At 34.3% G+C, this 26,354-nt stretch overlaps 1 protein-coding gene across 1 annotated transcript in view; it reads left to right on the top strand.

The window, feature by feature from the left end:
• Positions 1-26,354, top strand: part of LanA (laminin subunit alpha) — a 189,291-nt gene that overhangs the window by 157,265 nt on the left and 5,672 nt on the right. Inside the window, exons 49-56 of the mRNA XM_085826882.1 lie at positions 2,109-2,256; positions 7,124-7,411; positions 9,547-9,702; positions 13,923-14,029; positions 19,605-19,722; positions 21,461-22,064; positions 24,389-24,705; positions 25,394-25,639. Of these exons, the coding sequence (XP_085683008.1) occupies positions 2,109-2,256; positions 7,124-7,411; positions 9,547-9,702; positions 13,923-14,029; positions 19,605-19,722; positions 21,461-22,064; positions 24,389-24,705; positions 25,394-25,639 (1,984 nt within the window). The remainder of the gene's footprint in view (positions 1-2,108; positions 2,257-7,123; positions 7,412-9,546; positions 9,703-13,922; positions 14,030-19,604; positions 19,723-21,460; positions 22,065-24,388; positions 24,706-25,393; positions 25,640-26,354) is intronic.

Genomic DNA, 26,354 nt, shown 5'->3' on the forward strand with positions numbered 1-26,354 from the left:
AAAAGTCCGTGTGGCAGTCACTCCCAGGCCTGCAGTTTTTAACTCTAGGATGGTTCTCGGAGGGGGATGACGAGATGATATTTCCCTCTCAGGAACCTTCCAGACATGCTGTATAGGGTTAAGGTCAGCCGATCTGGCTGGCCAATCTATGCAGCGAATATCCTCTCTTTCCAGGTAATTGTTGACCGGCTGACCCTATGTCCGTCAACGTCGAGCGTTGACGTCCATCAACAAGAACCGAAGACCAGTTGCGCTCCTGAAAAGTCGAACGTAGGGCTCTAAATCGCCGTTCCCACTGGGATTTATCTGAGCTAACGGAGTCAGTTCCCTGTGTCGACTAGCTCCGCTGTGCCTGCAGTTCAGATTTTTCAACTTGCTGCTCTATGGGGAAAAACTGGTTTTTGGAGATGGGTCGACTGCGTCAGTTGTGTTCGTTAGCTCAGATAAACCCCAGTGGGAACGGCCCTTAAGATATCCTCATCGCAGTCAGAGAGACTCACAGTCTACACTTCATAGCGGTTTAGGAGCCTTTTTTCAAACACATGCAGAGGTGTGCCGCCATCCAACATAATACCTACTTAAACCATTACACCTCCACTACAGTAACGATGCTTACCTCTAATGAGAAAGGGATGATATTGTGTTCCAGGCCTTCTCCAGATACAGGTATTCCTAGAATCAGTGTCCTGGTTGTATCTCTACTCATCTGTAAACCGTTCGGCGCCCCACCGAAGTCTGTAGCAAAGCGCATGTTATCTGCACTATGCTAAAAGCGCTCGCGTGTGTGTTAGAGCGAGCGGATATGCAAATAGTATGTCTTCTAGCATACAACCCTATCTCATGAGGTCTTCGGGCAATTTATCTGAGCTAACGGAGTCAGTTTCCTGCGTCGACTAGCTCCGCTGTGTCTGCAGTTCAGATTTTTCAACTTGCTGCTCTATGGGGAAAAACTGGTTTTTGAAGATGGGTCGACTGCGTTAGTTGTGTTCGTTAGCTCAGATAAACCCACACTCAGATAGCTCAGATAAACACACGACGTGTTAGTCGTGTGTGTTAGAGCGAGCGGATATGCAAATAGTATGTCTTCTAGCATACAACCCTATCTCATGAGGTCTTCGGGCAACTGTAGACCGTGAAACTTGGGTTCCAGTAGCAATATACAGCTCACGTGAGAGCTGCGAAGCTGTAGCTCTCCTGTATCGATGGGCTGAAAATACCAAATAACGATCCTCATTCGTTGTTCTGGACTTTTTGCTCCAGAACAACCATTGGTCAACTTTGCCCAGGTCTTTCGATATGAATCAAATGCCCTGAAACTGTGTCTAGTAATAAGCAGTCGATACTAGGCGTTACATTGAACTCTGTAGCCATCTGCGTTTGTTATTGGCCTTTCTCCAGTCACCTGACAATTGTCCATCTCATTCCGTCATCCATATCTTCGTGGCTACTAGTTTTACCTGATACCTTATGAAATTTAACGAACTCTTGAGAGAGACATGGCGAATGTCGTGAAAGAGTACGGGCACCCAAATCGCCTAAAATGCCTCTTGAACTCCATCCACAATCACAGCTTTGCTAACACGCACGTGTATGCTTACGTATTCAACTCTGAATATTTGCATAATTCTTTGGCGGCATAACTATTACCTTTGGTTCAATATTTTTTGTAAAAATAATTTGAAAATTCTCTTAATTTTGCTGTTGAAGTCTATCAAGCCTTGGTAATATTTTGGAAAACACGATTTCGAGGATCCAGGACTGACTTTCCAGAATTTTATCTTTCCTTATTCATCTCCTTTTTGCGCAACCAGGCTGAAAGTTGTAATATAGTTCAGTCATTCTGCAAATTGAAATATTAAATACTTAGTAATTTAATTTTTGATCCGTGAGCTATTTTATTTTATTTACTTAATTCATTTAATTTTGATGAAATAAAATGAATTGAAACTGTAATCTGAGTTTTTAAAAACGTTGGTATGTACTTTTTGTGTTATTTTTTATGAAGTTTTTAGAAATCAGTTTTGATACTGATTATGTTATATTTTACACAGCTATACAAAATACAAAATTAAACTTTTTTTTTTTTTTTTTTTTTTTTTTAATTTTAGAACTGGAAAAACATGTTCTCTCACTGTTAGAACTGAAGGTGAGAAGGATGCAGTTGTGGAAGGATTTTTACCAGGCACATACAGTGTTTTCAACTTAGACAAGAAAGTTTCAAAATTCTTCATTGGGGGAATTTCAGAAAAACTTTCGGTAATATAACCCACTGTTATGATGCTATTTTATTTTCTACTATCTCTGTGAATTTCTGCTTTAAAGAGGCAAAATTAATATAGTACAATATATGACACATTAATTTTGCAATAATGCTTCATTCTTTATAACTTTTAATATTAATACATACAATATCATGCAAATATGATAATATTTTGCTGCGATTAATATTTCATGTAACTGCTGTATGTAATGTAATGTGTTAGGTAATCCAGGAATATAAATAAGGGGACAGCTGCTTAAAGTTTCCAGTTTCCGATGTAGTTTTGTCTGCAGAAAAACTATAAACATCAAGATGTATAGAAAGAAATTATTGAGATTTGCCCAGTAATTATTTTTATGGTGAACCGTGCAGCAAATTAGTAATGAGGCAGTACAACAAAATTAAGATTAAAGATTAAGAGATCCTGACTAAAATCAATAACTAAATTAGAAAGCTTAATTTGAAAGAAATAAACATTGAATGTGATATTTTGTTTAAAATTAATAAGCAAGCAAGCAGTTATACTTCCGAAATTAATAAGTCTGAAGAGAAGAAAAATTATTGTGCTATAGAAAGAAAAATTTTTAACTTAATAAATGAATAAAAGGAAGTGTTGATATGATAGAATGACAAAATGCATCGCTATTAGTTTCAGAAATAGAGCTCATTTAACACAAAGAAGCATGTTTCAAAACTTTTATTACTTCCTGTTTGAAAAGGTTGAAGTTTAATTCCTGTAGTACTAATAAAGTGTATGTAAGGAAAGTAATTTTTTAAATGTTAAAATTCTTTTCAAAATGAAAATAGTGCTTATGCTCCCCTTTCCATACAATGATATAGATACAATTTAAAAATTCAGTAAGTTTCTTTATCTTGGTCTGTTAATGATTTCTTCAAGTTTGGAAGTAGTATTTATTTTAAGATTCTACTTTATTATTATTATTATTATTATTTTAATGGCTAAAGTTATACTGGAAATATGACTTTTGCTTGTCTTGAAGTTTTCTGAATTTTCCTTTCAGGTTTGTCATTTTATGTCTTTATCAGCCGAATTCCGAATTGGATTGTTTTTATCCTTTTGCTCTGATTGAGGTAGAGTCGTCAGATCAAAAGCATAAAAATGATCTGAATAATGAGTCTGCATCGTAACTTACAAGTAATACTAACCAGGTTCACTTTTATACATATATATTATCAGGACTTGTATTCCTCTTCACTTGCTTTGGAAACATGAACTTTCCTGACTCGGAACAGGGAGCTTACTCAAGCTATGTTTAATAAATTGTGAAGTAGACAATACACACAGGAAAGGTATACGAAACCCTTTATCTTTACAGAGATTTCCGGAACTTCGGAATACAGAGACCAACCACTTGTGGTCTGAACGTAAGAATATAAAACTACTAACTAAAACTCTAACTAAAACTAACTTTGGATTAATATACAAGTGCCTAGCTTTAAGATTGGCCGTTATTTAACAAAATCCGTATGTAGTACAGAGAGCTGCTAAAACTACGATACGTTTAAAATTATCACGAGGACTAAACCTCTGGCCTTGAAGGCAACCATCAACCGAGTAAAACTACTATGGCAAGCGGCTTGCAATAACTCTTTCCTCTCTCTTGCTTGGCAAAAAACCACAACTTAAGTACTTGTCGTTAGCAAGACAAATTTGCATAAATAAGTAATTCTGGCCGGAAGTAGAAAATAAGAAGTGATAGTAAAGATTTAAAACAAAATAAACGTTAGTAAAACTTAGGGTCCTTACAATATAACCGAATATATAATGGCACTATACTAGTTAGACAAATGAAACACCATTCCCCTGTGAGACCGAGTTTGTAAGTTAAACGAAGATATGTGCAGAAAATCGTTTCAATATTAAATTTTTAAAAACTTATCGAATTTTGAAAAAGTGATGTCTGCACCTTATATTGTCACTCACAAACAGTCAAATTTGAGCTTGATAGCTTACCAGAAAAAATTTTTAAAACTGATGATAAAGTTTTGACCATAGCTGCAAATACCATGAGTTAAATAAAAGCTCATAAAAAGTTGCTGCACTCCGCCATTCATTCACAAGTTCACTATCTATGTATATACACTGCTCGACATTAAAAATGCAACACCAAGAAGGAGTGGTCAGAAATTTATGCAAATTTTAGAGTAGACGCATGTCACTGAGTTATACGAATAATGTGAAATGCGCAGCTCTCCGACGCACGTGAAGTAAGATGTAAAAGAAAGAACGTGCAGAATGGGCAATATTCGTGTCGTTATTTCTGCCAGTCGAATTGTCGAAGAAAGTTGGTTTTTGTCCCGGAGGATACGTGTAATAGGAGAGAATGCCAGGCCGCCGTCAACTAAGGCACTTCCAGCAGATACACGATTTTACGAGGGGTATGGTGATCGAACTGAGAAGGGCGGGTTGGTTCTTACGTCAAATCGCAGCTCATACCCACATGGATGCGAGCACGGTGCATCGGCCATGGCGAACATGGTTGGAACAAGGAAATATGGGAAGAAGGAGGGGTGCAGGTGCAGCCAGAGTGACGTCAGCACGCGTGGATCGACGCATCCGCCGACAAGCTGCGGCGGTCCCGCAAGTCACTTGTACCACGATTCTGCAGCATGTGCAAGATACCCTGGATATTCCCGTGTCGACTAGAACCATTTCCCGTCGGTTGGTTGAAAGTGGCTTGCACTCACGTCGTCCGTTAAGAAGACTGCGATTGACCCCCACAGCATGGACGCCAATGTTTAGAATGGTGCCGGACTGGAGCGATTTGGATGGCAGAATGGCGAAAAGTCGTGTTCTCAGATGAGTCACGCTTCTGTTTATCCAGTGACGGTCGCCGCATACGTGTGTGGCGTCGACGTGGAGACAGATCTAATCCGGCAGTAAGTGTGGAACGCCTCACCGCGCGACAACGTGGTATAATGGTTTGGGGCACTATTGCCTACGATTCCAGGTCACCTCTAGTTTGTATTCAGGGCACTATGACGGCCCAACGATACTTGGATAATGTACTGCGGCCGGTGGCAATCCCCTACCTTTAGGGACTGCCTAATGCAATTTTTCAGCAGGATAACGCCCGACCACACAGTGCTCGCATCTGCCAACCTGCTGTGCAAGGTATACAGATGCTTCCCTGGCCACCGTACTCTCCTGACCTGTCACCAATGGAGCATGTGTGGGATGTGATTGGACGCCGTTTGCAGACTGTGCCCCTGCCTCGTTCAGAAGACGAACTGTCTGTGGCAAATGATTGAAAGGGAATGGAGAGCCATCCCTCAGGATACCATCCGCACTGTTATTGACTCTATGCCTAGACGTGTTTCTTCGTGCATCGCTGTCCGCGGTGGTCCTACATCCTACTGAGCCGACGCCATTCCCGCTCTGTGTTCTGACTATAATTTTGAAATGATCACTTATTGCTGCTTGCTGTCTCTGTCTTTTTTCCAAATTTCATCACTTTCTGACCACTCCTTCTTGGTGTTGCCTTTTCAATGTCGAGCAGTGTATATAAAGAAGAAAATCTGTGTGTTTGTCCTCTAATAACTCAGTCATTACTACAGCTATCGTCACCAAACTTTCTACAATTCTTTTCTGAACCCTGGAAAAGGTCGACGTACACTATTTTCAAAAAAAAAAAAAAAAAAAAAAAAGTAGATAAAATCGGAGATATTAATTTAAAACTCGAAATACAATAATTTTCGCCCTCATTTTGCCGAGTGGCAACAGTCTCGTAAGGTGAAGATTAAAATCTGCTTCGTTTCGAAAGTTGTTGCCACTGCTCGCTTTCAAATCCTAGAGTTTGCTAATAAAAAATTTCTTCTAAGATTTACGATGAAATAAAAATAGCATTGCCAAACATTAAATACAATATTCCGGATTCCAAAAATTCGTGGGAAGCCATTTCGACTATTCCCATCTTCGGACGATTTTAATCAGCCGAAATATTAATTAAAAACTCTAAAAGCGCTCATTTTCGCACTCATTTTTCCGAAAGGCAACAATCTTGCGCGTTGGAGATAAAAATGCTTTATTTCGAAAACTGTTGCTACTGCTCGCTTTCAAATCGTAGAGTTTGTTAATAAAAAATTTGTAAGTTTTACAAGATCTATACATATAAAGAATGTTTGTTTGTGTGCTTGTGTGTTTTTTCGCGTTATTGATTTCTGGTCAATTATGATTAATATTTTTGGCCACATTTAATCGAATAAAAGTGAATATAGGTGAAATATTGGATAGAACTTGAACTTTTACGACCATTTGATTAGAAAGACGAAAATCATTAAAAATTGCCTACCATTTGTTGTTGATATAATGAGAGATTTAGCTTATTTTTCTATCGAATTTTTTTTTTTTTTTTTTTTTTTTTTTTTTTTTTTTTTAATGTGGGTTCCATATCGCATCAGACTGAAAAATGCATGAGTAATTTTTGCATCCTTATTAGAGAAGGATTCCAGCGGTATCGTTCGCTCTGTTGTTAGATGCATTATTCTCAATCTAAATTAACTGGCATCGTGTACTTCCGCTAGTTTAAAATATAAAAAACAGGCATATGGAAGAGTAGGTAATTATATTCTGTTAAAAGTTAATTCAAATTAATGGGCACTAAATGTTAGAATTCGATTTTCAAATTAAGTTTCCCCTCCCGCCCCCTCGAAGTAAATAATTGCTGTCTCTTACTCACATGTAAAAGCTTAAATTTAATTCCACTAAAATTATGTGATAAGATTTAGTTTTCTTGTGAATTAAATTGAAGCAAATGTTTTTATATTTATAATTCCATTACGATATTCTTTCAATATGCAGAAAATAATGCATGAATTTGTAATTTCTGTATTTTTTAACAGCTACCAGACAGCGTAAAGCACTTTCACTTTGAAGGATGTATAGAGGATGTAGAGTTTGGTGGAACTCCAGTTGGACTCTGGGATTTTGTATACGCCGAAAATAATTTCGAAGGATGTGCAGATAGAGATCAGCTTGTTATATTACAGCCTTCAAATGGACTTCGTTTTAGTGGAGCTGGATACGTTATTTTGCCCAGAAAGAAGCACCAATTCGGGACAGAAACAATTATTAAAATGCAGTTTAAAACATACGCAAAAGAGGGATTGCTCTTCTTGATAGGGAAAAATGTTAGTGTTTTTTTTTTTTTAATTTTTAGTGAAAAAGTGATATCCTATTATTTGCAAAATGAAGTGATTTTTATAATAGTAATAGTTATCAGTTAATTTTTTTTGAATGTTTGCAGAACTTAAATTGCGCCGGAGCCCGGCTCCAATACTTCTCAGTTTATGGAATAAATCATAATTCTAGGCGGAGTTCACCGGAGCCGTAAATAAGAAGGCTCCGGCACTTCTTTTATGCAACTGGACAACGACTTCAGTAAAATATTTTTATTTAATTTTAATTATTTTAATCTGTAATTATTTAACTATTTTAATAATATTAATTAATTAATTTTATTTAATTAAATAATAATTATTGATTAAATAATAACTGATAAATATTAAATCTTAATGTTAATTAAATAGTTATTGATTAATTTGGTAATAATTAATTATTTAATTTTAAAATTATTAATGATTTTAATAGTCATTTTATTTATTTATTTATTTACTTCTGTTCCTCTTTGCTGACGGTTTTCCATAGGGCTCCGGCATTTCTAAGTTTAGATATTAAGCGCTGAATGTTTGTTTTACTTATTATTGTAATTCTTATTTGAAACTTCATGTTCTTGGAATTTGATTAATTATGGCTGGATAAGTTAAATGTAACAATTTGAGCCTCGGTTAAGTATACTGTGGAAAAAAACGGAGGGGGGCAGTTCTATATCAGTCCCGTTCTAGTGGGTCGATTGACGAAATTCAACTTGCGTTCTTCATATCACGAAAGCGCGACTTAGTATATGTATTAGATTTATATATAGCGTTGTTCTAATACAGGTATTTTGACACTAAACCAGCCATTTCTGAAATGACATGCTAATAATTTTTTTTCCATATTTCGATTCTACTACTCAAATTATGCCAAACTGCCAAGTATTGAAAAAATCGCATGTGTAGATTTTAAAAAATTAGCTCTCAAAGTTTTAGCTCCTCAATGTTAATTGAATTTGATATATATTTATTAATATCTCTTTGTTTATTAAACTTATTTGATTCCTCCTTTCATATTTCGAAGTTTAGTTTCATTCCAAATAAAATTCGACTTTTTTTATGATTTATTTTTAAAATTTGTATTTTTAAATAATTTTCATAATTTTTTCGAAAAAAAATTTGAATTATAACCTATAAAGTTTTGCTATCATCTTAAAGTAAATGTAGTTCTAAGCATACCTGCAAAACATTAGAGTTTCTTAATCAAAATTGCCTAAGATATACGTGAATTTACATTTTGGCGCCTTTTGAAATTTGGCGTATTTATTATAAGCGATAATAACGAAAATGTGGTTTACGAACTCTGTTAAAGTTATTTGAAAGTGTGAACGATGATTTATTTTCCACTTGTAGACAATGTAAAAAGGAAAGGAAAATAGGTTGCTATAAATTAAGAAGTTCGCCAAGTGAATTATTCTTGTTGCAAACTGAAAAAAATACGCCAAGATAAAGTTTTGAATTTCTCCTTAAATTTCGCACCACAAATTGCAAAATTTAATATCTAGGCATAATTTGAGTCATAGAATTGAAATATGGAAACAAATTGGCATGTCATTTCAGAAAAAGTCCGATTTTTTGTCAAAATACCTATGTTAGAGCAATGCTATATATAAATCTAATATATATCCTAAGTCGCGCTTTCGAGACATGGAAAACGCAATTTGAATTTCCTCAGTCGGCCCAGTAGAACGGGAGATTTAGAACTGTACCATTTTTAAAAATTTTATTTATTTATTGGCACAGTGTACATAGGTATACATGAATACCCAAAATTTATATATGGACTAGTCTATTTTATATTTATTACTATAAAATAAACTTAAACCAATTATGAAAAGTTAATGCAAACGCATAAACAAATGGAGATTCGCCTGGCACCTTAAACAAGAAAAGAAATGCAAACAAAAGCAAAAATAAATCGTACTAGTATAAATGTAGTTTACATTTGTTGTTTTGTTACATTTGTACTTTTGTTGTTGCTGCGTTGTATACTGTTATGATAATGATATGAACTATAATAATGCTAGTAGTATTGCTCTTTCAGCACTATGTAAATTTAAATAAACTATGTGATTCAAGCGATATGATACTAATTATAATTTTGTTAACAGAATAAATTCTTAGCCCTTCAAATGGAAGAGGGTCACATAGTTCTGAAGTATAATTTAGGAAGTGGAACAGCTGTCTTGCGATCGCCAGAAGCGTACAATGATGGTAAATGGCACTCGCTGGAGGCAACCAGAGTTGAAAAAGAAGCTGTTCTAAAGGTAAATGAACCTCTTTTAAAATTACTAATGAGATTGCTCAATTATTTCACAAAATGCTCAATTATTTCACAAAAATTAAAAGCATAAAAGGAATTGAGCATTTTTAAAGTTCAGTGTGCAGCAACAGCATTTGGCTTGAATATAATTGTTCTCTAAAAGAGATTAACATTATTAATTTTAATTAACTAGGGATTTAATTTATACAGAACTTATGAAAGCGCCGTCCCACTTTTTGACAGGTAATAACCCCAGGGGTTGAAAAGTCATTGGCTTTCTGTCTCTTTTTCCTTTACCATTCTCTAGTCAGTCTTCGCCAAACCATCGATCGCGAGCTACTAGTAGCTCGGAGACATATTCGGTAGATCGCATTAACTATCTTCGGTTCGGGGACATCTTCGATTGAGTGTATACGAGCCAGTTTCCCTTAGAAAGTCCTCCACGGAAGGCATCCCTCCTCTTAGGCAGATAGCCCTAGTGTGCTTTGCCATAATTAAATACACCAACACCAACACCATCTTCGATTGCCTAATCTTGATTCCTCCATTGAGCTGACTCTGACAAGAAGACACAGTGGAATTGGAACTGACTGATTTTTCAAAGTCATTTATCTGTAAAATCGCTTTCTTCAAGCTATGAAAATATTTAACCTCTTGCTCCTTAAAAAAAATACCCAGTTTTAATCCAGGTTTTTGTCAGAGTGAAGGCAATAATATTGAGCTCTATATATATCTGTCAGAGGTTTCTTTTTCCAGTATAAAATTTATTAAAAATAAGTACAGAAATAGACTCACTGATGAACACTTGGACAACTGTATTCGAATGGAGTCACTATCTACTCTCCCAACATTAAAAAGTTGTTGATGACGAACAAACAAATAAAAAAAAATAGAGTTCCACCCTCTTCATTAATGTTAATCAGTCTGATAAAAAAGTCTGTTATTACATTTGTTATTTGTTACTAACTGCACTTCAATTTCTTTCCTATTTAAAATTCAATTTCAGTTTATTTTCGTTGTATACAGTTCAATTAAAATTGATTTCAAATTTACTAGAAATGTAAGTTTATAATACACAAATATAAGATTTTTTTAAAAAGGAGTTGGTAGTTCTTTTAGGTAGCTCACAGCAGGTTTTAAAAATGGTATAGCAGGTCAGAAGCTTCATAAGTTTGACAATCACTGCTCTAGATGAATTTTGAATCGATAGATTTAAGTGCCCCCTCCTAAAAAGACACTATTTAAGACAGATTTTTTAAGAGTCTCTCTCTGAAAGCCAGGCTGTATGTGACGGGATCACAAACAGACACGTCTGATTTAGGATTCAAAGCTTTTCCAAATACCTTTTGCAGTCATGCTGTCAAGAACAACAGTTATGAGGTCTGTGTGATTTTCGCTAATTCTCAATCCTTACTTAAGTCTACCCTTTGTGAAGTTTTGTCATTAAAACATAATAGTTAAGTGATTCAATTAGGATTAAGCTCACGAGCTTATAACCAACAGCTTAAATTTATTAAAGTTGTTAACCTCATTCGATTTCGAAAATTTTAAATTGAAAAATATTGTAACTTGTAGCATGACTGTAGACGATTTCATTTAATTATTCATAACATCACAGAGACATTACTGAAACATCAATAAGATCAAATCATATTCTAAAATTGCTCTGTTCGTTCAGTTCTCTTTTCCTGAACCAAATTATTCACTTTAGGAGCATGAAAGGTAAAATCTTTAAATTGATCTGTTCCTTCATTTCTCGTTTCTGAAACACATTACTCAGTTTCGGAGTAGGTTTAAAGTAGTTTAAGAAAGCAACTCATACGATACGGTATAGTAATTCTTAAATGAGTTGCTGAGCGATTTCCATTTTGCGTGAGTGGATTAGATTTAGATGATCCAATCTGGCAGTGATTCACTTTACTGGGTAAATTTACTCCAATTTCTGAAAGGGAAGTTGTAACTCTTTTACAGTTTACGGTGGGATCTTGTTGGAAGCGAGAGAGAAACAGACATCTGATATTAATTCACGAAATAATTCACTTTAATGGGCACGTTTACGCCTGACTGGCGAAAAAACGGGACTGTTGTTGAAAGTGTGACAGAAAAGTTCGATTTCAGTTTTAGAGGTGTAAAGAATGTTTGTCCTCCAATGTTATAAGTGAGTTCAATTATTATAATTTTCCAACCTTTTCAAAATTTTTTAATTCTGTGAAGAAAAGAGGTAATAAACTAAAATCTTAATGGCGCAACAGCCGTTAGTGAGCCATGGTCTGTTGTACCATGATGTCTGGTTTCTTGACCGTGAGGCCCGGAGTGGATGAGCATATACAGTCTCTCTATCATAAGAAAAGCTCTAGCCAGTTAGTCTACAGCTGTCGGTTGCCTTAGGAACGAGCCTTGACCCATTTTCCGTAGGGGAGTTTTGAATGATAAACTGTTTTCCCCTCAGCCAACAGTCGCCAAAAACAATATAACGATAAAGCAACTGTTGGTTCGCCCCTATTTGAAATATACTAGCCCTGCTGCTATAGCGACCACCACTAGCCAGACAGTGTGGCGGAACGTTCTCGTAGCCAGATAGTACCCTGGGCAAATCGTCAGCTTGTTGCAGGACCTCCGATGTTTAGGTCCCAAGCGAACTTAGTACTCATTTTACAGACTCTTTCAAGGGATGAAAGGCTGAGTCATCTTTGCCCAGCCCAGAGATGGAACTCTGGACCTGTGGCACTGCTGTGCAACACGCTAGCCACAGGGCCTCGAAGGAGGTATTAGGGAATCTGAAATCTGCAGCTGAAAGAAATCAGTTCAGGAAGTTAGTGTTTGAATGAGTCGGTTTTTCTGATTCCACTACCCGTTTGATTCATTCTGCTCTTCCCACCATGCTCGCTAACCGCTCATGGTTCACCCGTCATTCCGGACTTCTTCGTGAAGGTTACTGTTAGTGAGTAGTGGATTATAAAATAGAACCGATTCATTTCAGTAAGCGAACCGTTTTGATTCGATCCTCTTGATCTGCGGTTTTGTCCATCTCTAGAGCAGATGGTAGGTGCTCGACTGTGGCATAAAGAGTCAGACTTAGTAGCGTCAGTAAGATATTGTAAGAAAATTTAGGGGTCCGTTTTGTAAGTGAGATTTTAAATTAATATTTTACAAGTTTGATTGTGGTAATAGATGGCGTAGTAAATTGTGCCTCCGCAGTAAAGCAGCTTTTGTAAATTATCGATTTTGAATCCAACTGTTGCTTTGTAAGAATTTACACCAGACAAGAATCTAAGTTTCAATTTTCAATTATTTTCTGTGTAATTTCGTTAGTTTTGTTAAGTAACTAGTTACTAATAAAAGTTTTAAGTATGGTTTCCTGCTTATACGTGTATGCAGTGAACGTGAACCAACAGCTAGTCGGTAGTAGACCTACATAAATAGAGTAAAAGTGATAGGTTATACAAATTTGATTTAAATCAACTGGCCCCCCCTCAGCAAATCAACTTCCGTGTGGCTCTTGTTTCTTCCAGAGCAGCTGCAAATCTAAGCACTGACAGTTTACTTTATATTTAGGGTTTAGAAAGAATTTAAGGAGATACCTAATGCTCCTAAAGTTGTGAATAAATTCATAAACTCAAGCTAAATAACTGTATTCATGCCTTCCTAAAGTCTTTTCATTTCATTTTCCGTATATGCCCTTCTGGAGCGAGAGGTTAAAAATGAACAGAGGCAGACATGAAAGCAAACTAATTGGGTTTAGCTAGTTCGCAAAATAATAATAATAATAATAATAATAATAATTAAAAAAAAAAAAAAAACTCTTGCGTGATAACTTCAGTTTCTAAAGTGTTTCCATTTCATTCCCCATTTGTTCTTCTGGAGTGAGAAGTTTAAAATAAACAGATGCAGATAGAAAAGCAGACAAGGCCTGATTGCTTAACAAAATAATTCAAAATTGTCTTGCATGGTAACTTCATTTTCTTGGAGAGCTTTAAAAGAGCTTTGAAAAGTAGAGCTTTAAAAAGACTGTAAAAAGTTTTCATTCATGTAAGAGTCTACAAAGGGCTTAGTTGACTCTTTAGAATATTTTCTTATTTTGATTTCATTGAATAGTAAATATACAGACTGTGAAATAAATTGTAATTAAAGATGAACCAAAGTTTTATTTCTATTTTTTATTACATGAATGCCTCTTTTATATATTTTGTTCAGTACTTTTCTGAGACATCTCATTTGTTATAGGTGGATCAAGTTGAAGTTGATAGTGGGCAGTCACCTGGCTCAGAAAGTGTGTTATCTTTTACAAACCAGATATTTGTCGGAGGTTATAAGGGCAGACATTCTTATACGTAAGTTATAGATTAAGGATCAAAGTGAGAATGCATAAGTTTATGTACAATATTTACTTAGGAATAACCGTTAATTTATTTTTCATAGTTCTTACAATTTTTACACATCTACTGTTCATTTTTCAGATGCACTTTGTAATAAATATTTCATTGTTACACTTGTTTTAAAGTTCAGTTACGGTTAAACCGCCATAAAGTATTTAGGTGGCAATAATTTGCTTTCTTCATATTTCGAGTTCTAAGAGGCACTTCCTATTCTGCAATATTCCTTGAGAAATTTATCACTTCGTCAGATACCTTTGAAAACATTTTTCTTCGAAATTAAAACATTGTAACTCCATAACTAATTACCATTAACCTTATTACTTAATTAACCATTAAGCATAAATTTTCTCCTGTGTGATAAAAATAGCAGAAAACGGAAGTTTAAGAATCGTATTTTTTCTGAACTCAAAAGTTTCTGGATGTTATTCATAATCATGCAAATGGTTCAACTTCTTTACCTTAACTAAAACAGATATCCTAGTCTTTTCCTATGAATAATGTTTTCTGATTTTTCTTCCATGTTTTCTCTCATCTTTCCTTTGATAAGTTTTAAACTGTCAGTTCCGTTCGTTAACTCACATGCTGAAAATTCAGCAAAGCCAAAATGTTATGCTGAGGATTATATCCAATAGTCCTTTGTTCTTCAGGAACGAGGCTATTCAGAACGAGTTAAATATTGAAAGCATTAGTATACACATAGCCAAAATAGCAAGGAAATTCTTCAACAACAGCTCTATTCCAAGATTAAATTATGATTATACCAGTGAAGAAAAAAAAAAAAAACGGAGCAGTTCTCCGGCACTTAATTTAATTTTATCAACTGTTTTAAGTACTGCTTTTCTGTATTTCTATGTTTGTTTTACGTTTGCAAATCTTCACCGTTCATATGCAACCCTTAAAAGCTCACACTCATGTGTCGCCATCTGTATTTCAGAATATGAATCACTAATTCGTTACACCAACACCTTGTATGTTACAATATATCTTATTTTAATACTTATTTCAGAACGCATCACAATTAGGCCAACTTATTTCAGTCCAGGATCCCTTTACTTCTCATTATTGTATTGTAACTTGATAAATTTCTTTTTATTATATCAAATAAATGTATTCAGGATTTCAACCAAGTTTAAACTTTAAAATTTGCCCCCACCAATGCCTGTCGAGCAAGAAAATGCACTCTCTTTCCAGGACACCCATTGGATCACATGACCAGTAGCTCCTACCATCCAGCCATGGACCTGCCCTGCTATCTGTTTCTCACTCATTTGAGAGCCGGATGTCGAAGCAGTAACTGTTACGCTTATCTCTCTTGATGGACGTTCTGACTATACGATTTGTATATGCGCAAGGCTCATGAATTGACTATCGTTCGGAATTGCTTATCTTTACCTATGCCATGATACAACGACCACTGAATTCTCTTGAGGAAAAATTCATTCTTCCTCAATCATATTCTCTAACATGTTATGCCGGAAAGATACGCCTATTTACAATGAATTCTGCACAGGATGTGGCTGTCCCAGCCTAGGAGCCTGCTGAAGTGCCCAGCACCTGAGCCTTCCGTTCGTTAGTTATTAGTTATGAAATGAAAACTGACGATGATTGAGAAATATGTTCTGAATATAAATCAATCATGGAAAATTTCTAGAAACACGTCTAACACTTCAGTATAAAACAATGGAAGGGTAAAGTCAGTTTTTAGAGCATGTATATGAGAAAATACACAAAATATGGATTTTCGTATAAATGAGATGAGAAGTGTCTTAATCCCACGTGTAAAGTACTGTTCAGCTGTAGTATGAAACCTTCTTTACTATTGTGGCGTATACCATCATAGCATGCTAGCTGTACAAGCAAAGAATATAGCTTCTTTCATTGCTTAGTGACACATCAGAGTATGACTCCATGCTGTCATATATAAGACAATATATGAGACAATTTGTCTCATATAATGTCTTTGTCTTATATAATGTCGTATATAAGACAAAAGAAATGCGCTTGAGGATTTCTATCATACAAATTATCATAATGCTAGATATGATAAGAGGCATGCTGCAGTTGAGAATTTTGTTTTACTCGTACATCTGTTCTGCTTGCCATTGTTCTATTTACACTTCGAGGACAAGAAAGAAAAATAAATTCTCTCCCTCCATCAAACAATGTAGCATCCTGAAGAATTTACAATATGTCCTAGTGCACTTAAGGGCTGATTGGTAGTATTAAAAGTAATAAATTCTTTGCTATTCAATTTAAGAAAACACATGTGTTACTTAGTTCACTCTTTGTATGTCACAAACGTTACCTCTTCCTTAAGAGGACGCACCATGGCCGAAGCAAACTCTTTGTTTTGCAGTCTTCTCTTAAAAAGAAGTAGAAGTAAGGACAATGCCATTGATTATTACTTCAAAGAAAATGGCAAAGGGCATAATTTGTTTAATTCATGCGAACTGTTCACTGATGAGAGGAAATCTGTGTTAAGATATTATTTTGTTGTTTAGCTAGTGCTGCCGGAAAAGTGATGAGCTGGAGTTACTGTCATATGATTAAGCAAAGCCTAATATCTTAGAAATCTCCGTATGAACCAGAATTCATTCCTAATGAAGATGATAAAATTTGTTATTTTTATACATACAACTCGATTAAGTTATTATACTTGTTGTAAAATAAACAAATATGGGAATTTACAAATATGAGAATTTCAAAACACTAAATGAAATCTTTATACGTTGTCTTTTCATACGGAAGTAAGGTGGGTGTCCGCTAAAAACATCGCGGAAAGAACAACGCAAGGCGAAAACGTCGGGGTGCAAAACATCGTGGGAGAAAAGAAAGCAAAGAAAAAACATCGCAGTTCTAAAACATCGTGGTACAAAATATCGCAGTCGAAAATAAAGCGGTTAAAAATCTTAGCAGTTTAAAAACATCGTCGTCGAAAATATCGTGGTAAAAATAAAGAATCTGCAGATCATCGCATGACGATAACATCGCACACAAGCGTTTTCAGGTTTTAAAATTTGTAAATGCATGTTCGTATGATGATTTGGGAGCACAAGAAGGAAAGAGGGATTCTTTTACTTCTATATTTAATATTTTTAAACGAACTAACAAATTTTTGCCGAAAAAATAAGAAGGAAACTTAAGCATTAAAAATTGAAAATGAGTAGAAAATTAATGCAAGTTATGGGACTTGATTTTAAATTTGCATAATTATTTAACGAAAGTCATTAATAAATTAACCTTTTTTAATAAAGTTTTACTGATAATTTTTTATGAAAAATAGAGTTTGAGCGTTCTGAGGAAAAAGAAGATAAATAACTGCTTGAGGTTATCTCTAGAAAAATTGCTTAGTTAATGATCAAATTATTTTCTTTCACATTTGTTAATTTGATATTATTTCAGGGAAAATTTTCCGTTTAAAAACTTTTCTTAAGGTGTCTTTAACATTTTCATGTACAGCATACAATCAATTTTTTGAATGTCGATTTTTTAGTAATGACGAAAGTGAGTTACAGAATTTGTCAGTATGGGATTTCGAAACGCATGTGTGCGATGTTATTTTCATGCGATGAGTTTTAGGTACCTTACTTTTTACACGATATTTTCGACGACGATGGTTTTGAATTGCTTTATTTTCGACCATGATACCACGATGTTTTAGACCACGATGTTTTAGAACCACGATGTTTTATATCACGGCGTTTTCGCCTTGCATTGTTTTCTCCGCGACATCTTCGTTCGCGATGTTTTTGCCGTGATGTTGTCGGCTGTAACTTTCGCGTCTAATCCTATAACCTATTTGAACTTAGATATGGTGTTCAGATTTTGTTTTTTGGTGATCATCCTTTCCAACCTTCTTCTGAACAATATGACTGTGATTATCATTATGCTGTTGCATATTTATTGAATTTTTTTCTCCAAACAAATGATCAAAATTTGGCTCTTTGAAATAATTTATTAATGATATTCAATGTTTCATGCAAATTTGAAAAACTTGAAAAATTAAACTTCTGGAATTCATGAATTAAAAATCTCAGTGTGAAGTATTTAAAACTCTACATTTCTGCATAACAAAACAAGCTTTCTTTGGAAATCTAAAAAACAAAAAGGAGTGAGGAAATGCCTGAACACTTACTAGAAAAAATTAAAGTAACTTTTGAGAAAGCTTCCTAAAATCTGGAGAAAAGAAAAACTGGTTTCTTTGACTATTTCTCTGCTATCAGATTATCAGTCAGAGAAAAACAGCAGTTGATCGATCTTTCGAATAATACTACTTTAGAAAAAAAAAAAAAAGAAAAAAAAAAAAAAAAAAAAAACCCTCTTACTGAAATTATCCTTTTTACAAAAATGGGTCATGTAAGTCTCATTTAATTTTTGACTCACTGAGATATGTATAATATGTATCCCATTAAAAACAACATTGGAACATCTTTATTTCACGAACCCTGAGAAATTACTCTTAAGTTAAAAAATCTGTGCTTCATAAAATTGGAACGTATTGTATAACACAAAATATTAATCATGTATAAAAAATAAACTGGTAGAGAAAGGATTAAAGATTACAAATGGGGGCTGAGGGAAAGAACTTTATAAAAAACTTTATTTTCTCTTTATACCTTTATAAAAATGAATATCATAACATACTAGATTTAATATTATGCCTTGTATCAGATAAGCCTGGTTATTAAAAAAATTATTCGCTTGAAAAACAGTCCAAAATCTCTATGAGGATCTGCACTGTGTAAAATATTTGTCGGGTGTTCATACGTATTGTATCAAAACATGCGAAGTTTTTTCAGTTTTTGACACATTAAATGGACAAATGTAATTTATTAATTAACACAATGCAATCTGTGGTGCGGACAAATGTAATTTATTAATTAACGCAATGCAATCTGTGGTGAATGTATTATAAATTATTGTACATTGTGAGCGCAAACATCTGTTCACTTTATTATTCCACCCTTTTCTAAGTTATTTTACAAGAATGCATGTTTATACGTACAACACACAAACAAGCTCAGATGGAGGGACAGCCATAATAGTTGCAAATATTTTGATAAAATGAAGTTCAGAATTGAGGAAAATAGGGTGCTAAAGTGTACGTAAAGGGAAAAAAGGTTTCCAATGACTTTATAAGGAGACATAAAGAACTTTTGGTCTTATACCCAAGGTCTTGACTTGATGTACCAAAGTTGCGTAAATCAAAAATTGATAATACATTAAAGCTCACTATTGAGATTGATAGAGTACCCAAGATGCCAATATTTAATATATTAAAGAAAAGAAAACAATTTAGTCACCCCACCATGCTTAGTTTGAAACTGTTAAACAATGTATTTATAAAATGTATTTAAAAATTAAAGTGTATTGTGAATCTGAAAAAATGGAAAATTCTAAAAAAATACTTTGTCGTTTTATATTACAAATGCAAAATCAATATTTTAGAGTAAATTTATTTTCATGAAGTCATTTGCTGAATTTGATTAAAAGTGCTTTAAATTAATGTTTAATATGTTTGATGTTTTAGGGAAGTTACAACCTCTGGATTTGAAGGCTGCATTATGGACATGCAGATTGGTGCAGAATTGATAGATCTGACCAAAAATAACAAAGCTTTGGGTGTTGTAAATGGCTGTCCTGTGATGGTATGAACCATAACATAATTATGTATTTCCATATGCTAAATATTAACGACTTATTTTCAGTAATTTACAAATGCAATTTTGAGAGACACTGAAGAACAAAACTATTTCATGACCACCTCCCTAATATAGAGTTTGAACTACATTTACTGCAAGAGCAACTTGTGTGCAATAAGACATAGATGCTGCAATATTATTAAAAATATTTTATGGTTTATAATATTAATACATTACCAGCAGATTCTTTTAAATATTATATTACAGTGTTAAGTGATCAGGGTTAAGACTCAGATTAAGTGTGCATTTCTGTCATATCTGCTACACATACCACTAGATTGATATCTAAAGGAATTTGGAGGCCAAACAGTATCTACAAATCGTCATCATGTTTTTGGGAACTATCCTTGAACAGCATGGTGGTATGACATATTAAAATACTCTACTGACAAAATGAGATTCCAGATGACAAACATGGTCATGGAATTCCTCGGCTACAGTGGCATGCAGGTAACTGGTTTCAAATACTTTTCTGCATATGGATGATTGAATTCGTGGCTTCCTGTATTCAGTTTATGTGCAGAAAAACTCCATGTGCATTCTTTTTCATAAGCTTAATTTTGTCTTAAATTGCATTCTGGTAAGAACTCTTTCTCAGGTAAGTGAAATATACTGAGGCCATTTGTCCACAGAAAACAACACAAAAGGAGCTTTACTGGAGTAGGCAGTCTTATTTCAGTCATTTAAGATCTAGGTTTTTTTTCTTTCTCCAGTGGCACTTTTGATGTTAAAAAGCTCTAAGCTCAAATGGCACTTTTGATGTTAATCAAAGAAAACACAAGTAACTGGAAGAGTGTGCAAATAGGCCAGTGTATTTTCAAAAATGTTTGATTTACTATCTGCTATGACACAGCCTTTTGAACTCAAATTTACAAGCCTTGGTTATCCGACAGTATCCACTGAGTCTGCGAAGCTACTGGCTAAGATCTGTACCTAGGTAGTCTCGGCCACGGAGGTATAAAATGTATTAACCTAGTAGTTCTGGAGGCCCTGGAAAGTCACTCACTGGCCGGCCTGGTGGTCTGGCGAGTCCAAGAGCGGTGTGGCTCTAGTAGCCCGGGGGTGGCGGCCTCGGATTTGCTGGATAATATCCTACTGCAACGGGCAACCCGAGCGACTGGCAGGTAGCAAATTGACTACCAGTGTCGCTTTAAGCGATGCGTCCTTTTCTCCGAGGTGCGAGAGCAAAGGTTGAACTTCCGTGCCATGTTGTAAGGGGCAAAGAAACTCACAGTGCGGCTCAATTTCCGGAGTCAGGAAGTCCATATCTTATCTTATCTCACAGTTTTCTGGTTTACAGTGTTTCTTCGTTTGACCATTACCATTACATACCACTATCAACCAAAAGCTGATCACACATACCTTATCAAGAAAATGTTTACATCTTGGAACTGCTTAACTCCTGTTATACAACTTAAGCTTTGTCAAATTTACTTCTTCATCTTAAGAGCAACAGTAATTGTGATTTTAAACAACTCTCTTTTGAATTTTATGTTTAATATTTAAAGATTATTTAGAGAGAGTAAATCTACGTTTACCTGCGTTTGCTCTCATAAAATCTGGTGGCCAGAATGTTTTGCTTCTTCATTGTACATACATATATATATATATATATATATATGTGCATGTTGTGTAATATACCTATTAAAGGTAAATTAAATAATTTATACTCATCTTCTTTCAGATTGCTAGAACAGTATCCTTCAGCAATGTATCGACTGGGTATGTAGCAATGCCATCAGATAATTTCGAAAAATTAGCTCAACTGACATTCAAATTCAAAACTGTTGAAGAAGATGGTTTAATATTTTATACTGCAAATGAAGACCAATCAAATTATTTATTAATTGCATTACATAATGGAGTTCTTGTTATGAGCAGTAACCCAGGAGGTGAAATAAGAACAAATCCGAACGTTAAATACAATGATGGAGAGTGGCATTATGTTTCAGCAACAAAAGCTGTGAGACAACTGAGATTAGATATTGATGACATTAACTCTGTTGAAGTTGAAGTCCCTGTTGATGCCATCATTTCGACAACTACTCCTATGTATTTTGGAGGAGTGCCTGATGATTATACAATTACTGCTGAAGTATTGTCATCATATTCACCTTTTATTGGATGTATTGGGGATACAACTGTGAATAATAAATTTATGAATTTTGCTGATACACAGGACAGGAAAGGTGTATCGTTAGCTAGCTGTCCACTTGCAGATCCCTTAGAACCAACGCCTCCATCTATCTCGGAACTGCCATCAGCTCCGGACTATGTTCCACCGGACAGTAAGAACATTTTTCCTCTAATAAAAGCATCTTAATGTACTTAAATTGTACTTTTTCTTGATTTTGACTTTCACTGAGAAAGGGATGCTACGATGTTTTAAACGGTTTTAAGATAAAGCTGAATTTTAAATGATAATAATAATAGTAATAATAAAAAAAGAAAATCTGAAAGGTTTCAGATTTTAAATTACGTCCAAAGGGGTGTTTTTTTAACAATTTGTCTGTTACCTTTATTTATTAAATATCACGTTTGTCGCACTTAAACCATAAAATTCAGTTCAAGGGCAATATCGCAAAATAGTTTTAAATTGAGCATATGTTTAGAATTTCGAGACACAGTCTCGCGCGCTGGAGATAAAAATGTTTTTTTCTTTACAACGTTGACATTGCTCGCTCTGAAATCCTTGAGTTTGTTAATCAAAAATTTGTAAAAGTTTTACAAAATATGAAATCGATATTAAAACAAATTCCAAATTTCAAATTTGGGCTTCCAGATGCCCATATTCGCAGTAGGATTACGTCATTCAAAATTCGATGGCTCTATGTACCGTTGTTTTATCACAATGCGAGAAATATATATACATTTATGCAGATTTTTTATTATTTAATTTCTTCAAATATAATGCAGAACTCTAACATTTGGTGGCAACAGTTTGAAAAGTGAAACGGACATTTATAGTGAACCAACGCAAAATCGCAAAACGAAAACCATATTCCTTTAGGGAGAAAGCCCCTTTGGGCTAATAATAATAATGCGCTTGTCTTACCTAATTTCTTAGAAAAGCACAAAGCATACGATTCTAAAATTAAATATTGTCTAATTTCAGGAAGAATAGCATTTTTCTTTTTAAAGAATAGTAAGTCTTTAGATTATATGAATGATATCAGAGAAGTAATAATAGTTTTGATAGTAAAGTATTATATATAAATTTTATATTGCATTTTTTTCACATACAGTTTTTATTTGCTATTCTACTTTCAGGACATGCTGTCTATATCTGATATAGACAGCATGTCCTGAAAAGTTCGTATCTGGCATTTATGTTTGCTATCATCGGTCCAGTTGCAAAAATATTTAAATGATACCAATATTCATATTACGGCATTTTAAAATTTAAGTCGATTTTGAGAGAACTACAAAACACCGCGTGTTATCCGGTAGCGTATTACATATAGTTCATTTTGGTAAAAGCTTGACCTCAATCTAAAAAAATAAAATGCAAAACGTTTGATTCCTGTGCGACGAAAATTCACCAAAATATCTAATTTCAAAGTTTTGCATTCAAAAAAGATTTTCAGTGCTAGGACTGGGCTTCCTTAGTTGATCGACCAAAAATTAAATAAGAATAATTTTGGCTGAAATTTTTTTCACTTTAATGTTATCCAATGATATTGTTTTGTGATTTATCAATAAGTAAATTAGCCTTTCATTTATAATTTTGTTACATTTGGCATGCCAAAACGTATTTGCACAAATAATTTATAAGTTTTCAAATGCTTAAAAATATAATAGCAATATTCACTTGTAGTTTCATTACTGCGGGATTATGATGTAATAGTCATACCAAAAAAATTGTGCTAGAAATCATTTTTATTTTTAATTTGTGCAAATAATGTACGAATCAGCAATGTGCCAGTGCTGATGCTTGACGTTATTCGATGAATAAGATCTCCTTTTTGAAAAAAAAAAAAATATATTATTTGAAACTTTTTACGGCAGCTTGAACTGATAATTCATTTTTAGTTAGTATAAGTTTGAAGAGTTCTCGGCTCAGTTTGCGTACGATCCGTGAATTTCAGGTGACCCGATCTCAAACTTTAAAATTAAATATTTTACTCATCTATTTTTGTACCACAACCAAATATTCAGCGTTTTATTTTTCAGAATGAATACAAATTTGTACTAAATATTACTGTATGGACCTGATGACCGTATAAAATGTTAGATTTCTTAATTTTTACAAATTTATTCAAATAAATATGACTAAACATAAATACTTTGTTTATTTGAAACATTCCTATTATAGAAAGTATGTGTCAACGACCAACGGTTGCAAATATAAAGGCCACATATAGACTTTTTAAGAACATGGGGTATATTGCAGTTTATTATTAACGAGCGAGCGTAAGTGTGTAATTTAATGTATAGCAGGTTGCAAAAATATTAATGGACCAGTTTAATACATGAGGTATTGCAATTTAACGTCAGTTTTATATTCATAAACTCATCCTTAAATAACTGAAAGAATCGTAATCTGTTTTTGATCTGAGTCATAAATTAATGTGATAACAACTTTCGAAGCTTAATTCAAACTAATTTTCAGAAGCAACCGTTCCTTCAGTGGATGTGGAATACACCACAGAATATCCAGATGTCCCAGAACCTACGCCAGTTGGACAATGTGCACTTCCACTGGAGCCGAGAATTGATACCAGTGTGAAGCCTGGCGATGGTATTCGTTTTGGAAACGCGCCAGCTAGTAGACAAGAATTTTCAAAGCCTGGTTCATTCATGGGAAGCATTCTTGATGACAGCACATTCGCTTTAGAGTTCCGCACCAAACGAAAACACGGCGTTTTATTCTATGTTGCTGGCAGCAATCATATAGATTTTGTTGGATTAGTTCTACAAGGTGGCAAAGTAAGTTATCCAACGTTGAAAAGAATACATTGTTCATTTGTGTGGGTTCATCGAAATTAAACGTTAGTTTCGAAAGTATCAACATCCAATCCAAATTAAATTTTTATTTGAATTTATCCTATATCTTTTTTGTTTCGTAAAGTGGATGTAGGATGTGCATTTTTTATTTCTTTTAATAATAATTAATTAACAAAGAATAATTTTTACTTTCTTTTTGTGTAAAATTTTGTGTAACTAGAAATCTAAATAATTTCTGGATATCCAAAGAAAGATTAAACAAAAAATTTATTAATATGTTTAGTGATTAATATGTTAGTTAGTAATTTGAATTTTTTTGTATCTTTTTATACAAATAACTATTCTAATCATGCATCCTAGCCCTCTAAGCGGCAAGGCCGTATATATACGGCCTAGAATATTTATTGTGATATCTGTAGGAACGTATATATACGTGCGTATTAAAATATGTCAACGAAATTAAGGCAATATATCAAAAGAAAACAAATCCGGGTATGAAATACCAGGAGAGTTTTTGCATTAAAATCAAAAAAATAATTTGTTCTCATAGTAGTTTTGGGAAATTTGTGCTTTCTTAGCGAAAACCCTGGCCGCCCAGAGGGCTAGTAAATATTTTTTAGCTGTGAATACTTGTTCATCGTTGAAGTTTGCTATTTATTTTTTTTTCTAGATTATTTATGTTTTCAACTGCGGTACGGGAACGGCTGTTATATCTTCACAAAATCAATATAATGATGGCACGTGGCACAGAGTTGTATTTTCGCGCCAGGGTGTAGAAGGAAGACTTGTGATTGATGATGAAGAGGAAGTTAGAGGAAATTCACTAGGTGCAGCTAGCTCAGTCAATGTCAAATCACCATTTTATATAGGAGGTTTGTCAGAAGAAGTAGCTAGAGAAGCAAAAAATAATTTAAGAGTAAGTCTGGTCCCGCTCCTTTGCTTTAATAATTTCTTTTAATTATTATATTTTACCATAGTATTTCACTGCTGTTCCTACTTGTCTGCATCGTAATAATTTCTTTCAGTTGTTATTCATGTTTTTGCAGTGTGTGTCTCATTTTCCACATTATTAATTATAGCTTAGTATTTCTCTCCATGTAGTAAGCAGACCTAAGATAAATTCAAGAAGCAAATTAAGTAAATAAAGTTAAGTGTTTTGTCTCCTTAAGACTGTCTTACTCTTCTTACAGAATAACGGAAGGCTAGATACTAAGAACTAATTAATAGTGTGATGCATATTGAACCAAATTTAAATAATAATAGAAAGACAATGAGTACTTGTAATACTTTATGTGACTGTGAAACAGCAATGGAAACAGTATTTTCTAAAATGCTCTTCTGCTGGATGCACTGTTTTTGGAGAGTTGGGACAGCTTCCATGACGCATACCAACATGTCTTGTTGAATAGTGTCGGAATAAGGCCAACTTGCGCTTGTTGTTGCGCCATTTTGTTGGAACCAAATTACATTCTCCTACTGTCTTGTCCACAGTTCTTGCGATCTTCATTGTTCCACGGTAATACTCATCAATGAGCATCTGTGGTACAGTCTTTTCTAATGATGGCTTTGAGGCGAGGCAGGAAAGCTTCCACAAAGAATGTGAAGGGCAGAAGAAGGCAAGCTCTCGTAGA

This window comes from Stegodyphus dumicola, chromosome 11, assembly GCF_044657685.1.
Source record: "Stegodyphus dumicola isolate Sdum_Otavi_A_Nest chromosome 11, ASM4465768v1".
NCBI lineage: Eukaryota > Metazoa > Arthropoda > Arachnida > Araneae > Eresidae > Stegodyphus > Stegodyphus dumicola.